General features: G+C 40.8%; 1 protein-coding gene across 1 annotated transcript in view; it reads left to right on the top strand.

The window, feature by feature from the left end:
• The first annotated feature begins 2563 nt into the window (after positions 1 to 2563).
• flt1 (fms related receptor tyrosine kinase 1) overlaps positions 2564 to 8996 on the top strand; it is a 185789-nt gene continuing 179356 nt past the window's right edge. The window contains exon 1 of the mRNA XM_043692014.1: positions 2564 to 3141. Coding sequence (XP_043547949.1) covers positions 3081 to 3141 — 61 coding nt within the window. The 5' untranslated portion in view covers positions 2564 to 3080. The remainder of the gene's footprint in view (positions 3142 to 8996) is intronic.

The raw sequence follows: 8996 nt of genomic DNA, 5'->3' as shown, positions 1-8996 counted from the left end.
TTGAAGGATTCAATAATGAGAAGTCACACTTTCAAGGTGAGAGGTGAAAAGTTTAAGGGGGATACACGCGGCAAGCACTTTACACAGAGGGTGGTGGGTGTCTGGAACGTGTTGCCAGCACAGGTGGTAGAGGCAGGCACAGTAGATTCATTTAAGATGCGTCTGGACAGATGCATGACTAGGTGGGGAGCAGAGGGATACAGATGTTTAGGAATTGGGTGATAAGTTTGGACAAAAGATTTGGATTAGCTCAGGCTTGGAGGGCTGTAAATTTTCTTTGTTTTTTGTTCTTGTCCTTGTAGCTGCTAGAGGTGCTAGATTGAAGAAAGCTTGGTGAGTTACTGAAGTGCATCATGTAGATGGCACACATTGCTACAATTGGACGTATTGTCCAAATCACACTGAATCTCAGCACTCTTCTCACAGCTCACTGTCCCACTCAGCTATGTGTAGTCTACAAACTTGGAGATATTACATTTAGTTTCCTCATCTAAATCATTAATATATAATGTTAATAGCTCAGGCCAAATCACTGATTCCTGTAGTATCTGGCTTGGCAGTGTCTACTATTTGGAAAAGGATCCTTTTATTCCCAACCCTTTCTTACCTGTCAGCCTTCCAGTTCTCTATATATGCCAGTACACTATCCCAATCCTAAATGCTTTATTTGTACATACTAATCTCTTATGTGGGACCTTATCAAAAACATTCTGAAAGTCCAAGTAAATCACATCCACTGGATCCCCTTATCAATTCTACTAGTTATATTTTTGAAGCGTTTTCACTTTCATAAATCCATGCTGAGTCTGTCTGCTCCTGTCACAGTTTTACAAGTGCTCCACTACGAAGTCCTTTGGAATTATCTGTAACATTCTCCCCATTATCGATGTCCAGCTGACTAGTCTTTAATTACCTGATTTCTCTCTACCTCCTTTTCTAAATAGTGTGGTTACATTAGCTGTCCCCAATACACTGAAACTGTGTCAGTCAAAATGATCACCAAAGCATCAACTATTTCCAAGATCATTCCATAAATAAGCTGGTACTTATCAAGGTCTGGGAATTTATTAGCCTTTGATCCTATACATTTCCCCAACACCACTTCCCTACTAACAGTGGCTTCCTTCAGCTTCTCCTTCTGACTGGAGCCCGCATTGCCTGACATGTTGGGATATGATTTGTCTTACTTTGTGAACACAGAACCAAAGTATGTATATTAATTGTTCCCCATGATAACTTGCCCTGACTCTGATTAATTGCCAGAATTAATCACAGAATTCCCAGCCTCTGTCCTGCAGTTGTAGCCACGGTATTTATATGACTAGTCCAGTGCAGTTCAGTTTCTGGTTAATGGTATCTCCTGGGATGTCAGTGTGGGTGGGATTCAGTGGTGATGCCATCGAAAAGATAAAATCTTTTCTGTTGAAGAGAGTCATTGAGTGTTAGGAATGTAACTTGCTACATATCTGCCCAAGCCTGAATGTGGTCCAGATCTTCCTGCATGTGGACATCCACACTGCTTCCTTCTTGGCTGCTAAACATTGTGCAGTCATAGATCCCTTCTTTTGGTTTTATGACCTTCTACTTAATGTTCTTAAGTTCCTAACGGTGAGCCCCAGTAGAATCTTGACCCCATTTAAAGCAAACAAGAGATAGGCCCAGCGTTCAGCGTCCCTTGTTGTGTATTTGCAGCGCAGTATTATATGCTCAATGTGATGACCAGCTGGAAACCCGTCAGCGCCCGAAAGGCAAGCGTGGTGTAAAAATATGTGTCACATCGGGTTCAACTTGAGCGTTAGATATCTGATATGTGTAGCAGCTTCCTCAAGACCTTCCATCCCCATTTGTGTAATGTTTAAATGCTTCTCAACACGCAAATAAGGTTGTTTCCTTCCTGCCAACCGTGAGAATGGCAAAAGTTCCGACAGGAAAATCAAGCACATGAGGAAACGCACAACAAAACGTGTCCATTACCTCTAAATCGAAATTACACTCTGCTCCCAGCGTGACATCTATCACGACATCAAGCCAGAAACAAAGTGACTCATCGTACAGCCAAATGTGCGTCCAACTGTTCATGTGTTGTGCATAAAAGTAGATATTTATAACAAACTTGGCGAATTAATACATAATCTTGAATGCTGGGCAATGTCAGGATTGCAGCGAATATCTGCTGGAAATCGGTTATTGCTGGAATTGGAAGTGCTTCAATGTTTTAAGTGTGGGTGACAAACTGATCAGATGTTGGTGGTCAGTTTTGGAAACAGGAATAAGCGACTGTGGGGGGGGGGGGGGTGTTGGTAGCGTTATAAGACACAAAAGCTCATTTTTATCCACATTAACCACTACTGTTAGACCCACTCTAGTGGTCCTGTTTTACAAAATCATGGTGGGGGAGGGGTTGCAAATCAAAATAATGTCATTGGTGTTTCCCCCACTTCTGAAACTTCTATTTTGACTTATTCAGCGAGAAAACTGTAAAATGTTTCTATAATTGTCCGATGTTAGTTTTCTATCAATTGAGAATATAGATGACAGGCGATGCCGTTTTTCAGAACAGTTAAGCGATGTCCGCGGTTTGTAACGTTACCAAGCTGGCTGACTAATTTGAAATTAATTCGTACAGAGAGAAGGAGCAAACTGGTAGTGGACAGGACCAGATTCTGGAAGGCAGTCTGTCTGCCAAGATTCCTGCGACGTCACTGGGGTGTAACATTTCCGAGGGGAAGTTCACCGGAGTGGTATAAAAACACGGGACACTGAATACACAGTAGAAATGACCGGAGTGTAGTCTTGTCTGAATTGTATTGGATACATTATTCATGGGCTGAGATTTATTATTAACATCCAGTGATTTGTGAAACTTGCGCTGGTTTGCCTGAAGGGCACGGCTTTACTGAAGTCGGGCAGTGTTGGTACTGAACATGTAGAGGGCTTCACATTGGAGCTGTCTGTGTGACAACATTGGGCTGACATAGAGAACCGATACGTTCATAGCATCTGGAGAAAAGCCGTCTTCATTGACGAAAGCGTCCATCATTCCGCGCTGAACCAGAACACGGCACTTGCTTCACTTCAAGATGTCTTACATTTTAATAGCATTTATACTCTATAGCCAGATTGAAAATATAACTGCAGCGCGTAAGTAATATTCGATTTTACACATTCTACAAATTCTAAAAACCATGGCAACCGTAAAGAGAAAGAAGATTTGTAGTTTCTTCTGGCATATTGCAAATCGATTGTCTTGTCTTTAGGCGCTTTAGCCAAATGTTTAACCAACTATTCATTTATTGAAAGGATTCATTCTGATTCATACCGGTTACAGAGAACTGATTGCTTCATCTTCAGCGGGATGTCCCCACGGTTTCCGGCGAACCATCACTTGCTGGAAGTGAAAGCTCTCTCAGTGTTGGAGGTGTGAGTATCCTCCTGAAAAAGGGATGAATTGGCTAAACCAGTTTTGAATTTACGAAGAAGCTGTTCTGGGAAAGCAATCCTTCTCGCGACAGTAGCCTGTTTTAAGAAAAAAAATCTTAGTGAATTGTATCCAACAAGGTAAAGGTTAATTATAACAATGAGATAAACAAGGAGCGCAGTAGGTGCCCTTCATTCCCCTGTGACGCGTTCTGAATTCGAGATTACATTTCCTCAGTGGCAGTGCGCGAAAATTTCCTGTTAGAGTACCTGAGATAGAGCAGGCCACTCCGGGTTGCTGCGGAGCAACAAGAGGACAATGGGTGTGATTCTGGAAGTAATGTCACATAGTGCAGTGATCCAGGACTGTTGTTCTCAAATTCCCTTCTGGGGAGCTCAATGCTGTTCTCCACTCGCCTCACCTCCAGGTTCGCTCTCTGCGTTTCTAAAGGTCGCACGTTGATTTGCGATTCCAGCAGAGGCAGCAGTTCTCTTTCGGGCTCTCTCTTGACTCTTTTAATCATTCACATGCGCTGGATTGTGGTATAGCGAATCTCGCTCCATTTTCGGAGATGATGGACAGCTCCATCAGTTTGCAAACGTAGCTCCCACTTTCTGAAAACGGGATTGCAGATAAAGCGGAACATAGACTCTTTGGTATTTGTCCTGACACCCTTGTAATTCGACAATGTGGGAAATTAATTAATGATTCCTAATCTCTAACATGAGCAATAGTGCACATATAACTGGTTAACAGTGGGATTGGGGTGGCTCAATGGTTAGCACTGCTGCCTCACAGCGCCTGGGAGTCGGGTTCCATGCCAGTCACGGGCAAACTTGCACATTATCCCCGTGTTTGCGCGGGTTTCCTCCGGGTGCTCCGGTTTCTTCCCACAGTCCGAAGATGTACAGGCTAGGTGGATTGACCTTGCTAAATTGCCCTGTAATGTCTAGGGATGGGCAAGGTGGGTTGGTCGTGGAAAATGCAGGGTAACCGGGAAAGGGTGGATTTGGGTGGGGTGCTCTTCAGAGGGTCGATGTTGGTCGAGGGGCCGAATGGCCTGCTTCCACACTGTAGAGATTCTATGTATTTTCGTTATTTGCGTCAGTGATTTCACTTAGAGTTCACAAGTCGAAAATTCTAATGAAAGCTGTCTGAAATGAAGACACATAATGCCTGACCTGTTGTGTATTTTCTGCATGTTCTGTGTTTTTTAAACTTTTCGGTAACGTAACTGTGGAATGGATGTAATTAGGCAGGTTCAGAACCTCCCGCCTGGTCTACTGAGAGATAGCACAAACCTTTCCGGAGCAGTGTGATGGGGGGAGGGGGGGCGGGGGGGTGGTGGCGCTGGGGGCGGGTTGAAGAAGCGGCGCGGTTCTGCCCCGCACGAAGACAGGAGGTGCTCAGTAGCTCGTCCTCACGCCCCCTTCATGGTCGTTTCAAAGCCAACCTACCGCAGCTCCTTTTGTAGCTGTTGAATGCTCGGGCACAGCTCAGGTGGTCTACATTGAGAGAACTGTTTGTGCATGACCTTAGGCACGAAGTGGGCAGGAAATAGAATGAATGGAAGATGAACAGTTGGCCCAGGTCATATTCGCATCAAATTAATGTAAAGTCTAAACAAAATCATGATTCCGGCAGCTATGTGACATCAATAAAAATGCTTTACTAAGTGACAGCTTGAGTTGTAATACCATGATAGAATAAAATGTGAGTTATGTACAGGGTTCACCAGTAATATATAACGCTTACATCCCTCACAAAAATATAAAGTATATTAATACAGCGATCAACTTAAAATAAGAAATCAGTAAACGTCTTTCTTCAGCGCTTCTTCCTGAATGATTTTATTTGGTTCAGACATGACAAGGAAGGAAATAGGAATCTATGTTTTGATGTTAATACCACTGGACGAGCAATTCCAGACCCCCTGCCAATGTTTGATTTCAGTTATGTGGATAAATCCAAGACGTTAGGACGTTTCTCTTTGAAGAGAAGGGCTGAGAGAAGATCTGACAGAGCGTTTCAAAATCATATACACGAATAAGAAATGTTTGGAGGAATATGGGCCAAGCATAGACAGGTGGGACTAGTTTAGTTTGGGACTATGGTCAGAATGGACTGAGTGGACCGAATGGTCTGTTTCCGTGCTCTATGACTCCTCTATGAATGTGTTTGATAGAATAGATCGGAAGAAACTGTAATTGTCAGTAAAAGGTTCAAGAACTGGAGGGCGTAGGTTTAAGGATTTAATGTGAGGAAAAACATTTTCACCCAGAGGGTGGTTGAAATTTGGAACTCAGTGCTTGTAAGGGTGGAAGGTGTTACCTTCATAACATTGAAGAAGTATTTAGATCTGCACGGAAGATACCAAGGCATCCAAGGGCATGGGCCAAGTGCTGGAATGTGGAATTAGAATAGTTAGGTAGGTTGTTTTGACAGGCTAAGATTCGTTGGGTCGAAGAGCATTTTTCCGTTTTGACCTCTATAACTCTGATTTAAAGTGCTTTGCAAAAATCTGACTGGATGTGTGTGTGTGTGGGGGGGGGGGGGGGGGGGCAATTAGGTTCAACTGAAGCATTCAAGACGGCATTGCACAATCGTTTGGATAGAAATAATTTGCAAGGGTACGGAGAAAAAGCAAGAGATATTGGAGGTTGGCAAAAAAAAAATCCAGCGGATGCTGGAAATCTGAAGCAAAAACATAATCGATGGAAAATCTCAGCAGGTCTTGCAGCATCTGTGGACAGAAATCAGAATTAACGGTCACTGGACCCGAAACGGTCACTGGTTTCTCTTCACAGATGCTGCCAGACCTGTTTATGTTTCAAATTGCAGCTAGGTACTGCTCCTCGTTTGAATAGCTTTTGCGGGCACGATGTGCGGAACAGCGTCTTTCTACATCCTAACAATCCCCTGATTCTTCTATAAAATGTGTTAATTCCAATTGAATCCACTTTGTATTATTTTGTATTGGAGTAAAGTGGAACTAAACTGAATAAACGAAAGAACAAACTCATAACTTGAATAAATAGAATGTTGGCATTTTGTGATAATTTATACAGGGAGTATAGTAATGTTACTGTAATGTATTTTCTGTATGTTGGTTAAGTTTCTTAGCGCAGGGGTCTGGGAACAATATGAACGTTCATAAAATGTAATTTCATGCGCATAACATATTTATGCTTCAGTAATGAAAATGGAAAATAAAGCACTAAGTTCAGTAAGTTTCGGCGTGTCTATAAAATTAGCCACGGTGCAGAATCTATCCCTGACTGCCGGAATCTAATTTGTGCTGCTTTGGTTGCGAATTGATCTTTCAGGACCACTAGAACGTTCTAAGGATGCATGTTCAAAGGCTTTTTCAAAGCAATTCTGCATCAAATTTTCTAAAATGTCGCTAAAACCTAAATGTGTTTTGAACCAGGTATGACGCTATGAGTTTATACTTACAAACTCAGGCAATGTGCAAGGGTTTCCTCAAGGGGGCCTGTGAGAACCGTTTTCCTCCAATAACTTGGGCTACAAATGCAAAAGTGATTGTATTAACTGCATCGAGGAATGGAGGCAGGTCGGATACTGAGCGGCGAAACGTATAATTAAATAACGATTGTTCAAAGATAATAACTGCCCTACATTAAAGAAGGCATTTTCATTTCGATCGTAATGCCATTGTGATCGCATAATTCGCTATCACAACCGAAGACAGATGCTGATTATGAAAGAAGAAACTACATTTTTTTCGATAAATTTGACATTTTTGGCTGTCGGATTGTCCTTCACAACCGAACATCTTAAATCACTTCTAGGGATCATCAATTAGCTGAAAGCAAATCTCTAGCTGGCCAGTAATGATCTGAAAGCTCCTTTTTTGATAAGTCAACATTCAGCTTTTACATTTTAGTATTACAAATTCGATATTCAAATAATAGCTCCAACATTTTATTTGCTGCAACACTTTTTGCTATAGTGGCACTTTCACCATTCATCTTAAAATGCATAGTGTCATAATGAACTTTAACAAAAGGAAGAAGAGAAACTTTACTTTGGAACCAGGAAACGCGGAGCCACAGTCTCCATTCTGAAGCACAGTCACAGCGGGAGCATTGTTTAGTTGTCTGAGAGCAAAATCTTGGTAAATTAATGAGTGATTGATCAGCATAGTCACGACAGTAATAAAACACACTTTTACTCTTCTTCAGTTCCATTGTAGTAATCAAGTGCACCCAGGCAAAACGGATTAAGGCAAACAATTGGTTCCATGCTGATTAGACAACAAATAAGTTAATTTAAAATGGACATTCTTAATATTTACTCAGAGTTTAGTGTGTTTTCCTTTCAGCATTTCCCTGCATGCGAGATGCTGCACTTAACTAGTGTGGGTGACAATCGCCAAAATTTGTATGTCCTTTTTTTGGCTTTATTATACATAGAGCTGCAGCATGTTGTTCAAACTTATCAACATTGACCCTAAATTGGAGGTCACTGCATCTAAAAACTTCACACTATGTAAAAGGGCCTTTTTAGTATGTCAATGTATATCATTGCTTTTCACTTCAGATTGTTCTGTTCTAAGACCTTAGGTCTTTCTTTTATATCTCTTGAGTGGTTCAGGAGGATTCATCTTACTCCATTGCAAAGCTTTGAGCCAAAGCTACAGGGGTGCTAGCTACCATAATGCGTATAAATACTTATTTGCCTATTTTTGGTAGCATTGTGTCAATGAACATATACCTGTTGGCCTTTTAGGTTTATGGAGGCTAAGATGTAAATGGAGACACCTTTTTTTTAATCAGTTATAGAACTTTGATAGCTTTTCATCTTTATCATTTCTGAAGGATTTATATTTGACAATACATGGAACAATGCATGAGTAAATGGCTAATGAGGCTTGAAATATATGCAGAAAGACTATGCAAAACCATTGCGGCATGATTGATAACTTTATTGCAAGCTGAAGGCTATTTAGATCTTAAAGGTCAGGGGCTCTGTACACATCATGATTTGTTAAAGTGTATTAGATTTGTCTTCCTTAGTACTACGTTAATGTGATTCAAAGTACATTGATTGACAAAAACGTCAGTATCTCACAGAGATTGCACATATTGTAAAATTATATGAACTTTGTAATTTAAGTCAGTTATTTTTACTTAATGAATTTGTTAGCAAGGCAGTAATAAATAGTGTATTTTGAATGATGTAAAATTTTCTCATCAGTCAATTACATTCTTTCTTCCATACAAACTTTCACCCTTTATCAGTGTGATTCACTAAATCATAGTTTTTAATAAAATTGAGGCTGTTCTGAAGATTTGATCATATCTGCAATAATTCACCATATAATTAAATAATTACATGCCAACCTGATTTGGAAGTGAATATCTTCTCAGAAGTGCATCGCTTACTGCAGTTAATTCAAAGTTTGACAGAAAAGGTAATAATATGCATTGATATCATATTTATGAGAATTTTGGCAGGGAAATTTCTGATTGTGTGGTTATCTTTCTATAGTTTGGGATTACATTGTAGTGTATTTTAAACCAATAGCTATACAGAGAATTGTTTCATTTTAAGA

This window comes from Chiloscyllium plagiosum, chromosome 6 (assembly GCF_004010195.1).
Source record: "Chiloscyllium plagiosum isolate BGI_BamShark_2017 chromosome 6, ASM401019v2, whole genome shotgun sequence".
NCBI classification, from domain to species: domain Eukaryota; kingdom Metazoa; phylum Chordata; class Chondrichthyes; order Orectolobiformes; family Hemiscylliidae; genus Chiloscyllium; species Chiloscyllium plagiosum.
This window is presented reverse-complemented; position numbering and strand designations above follow the sequence as displayed.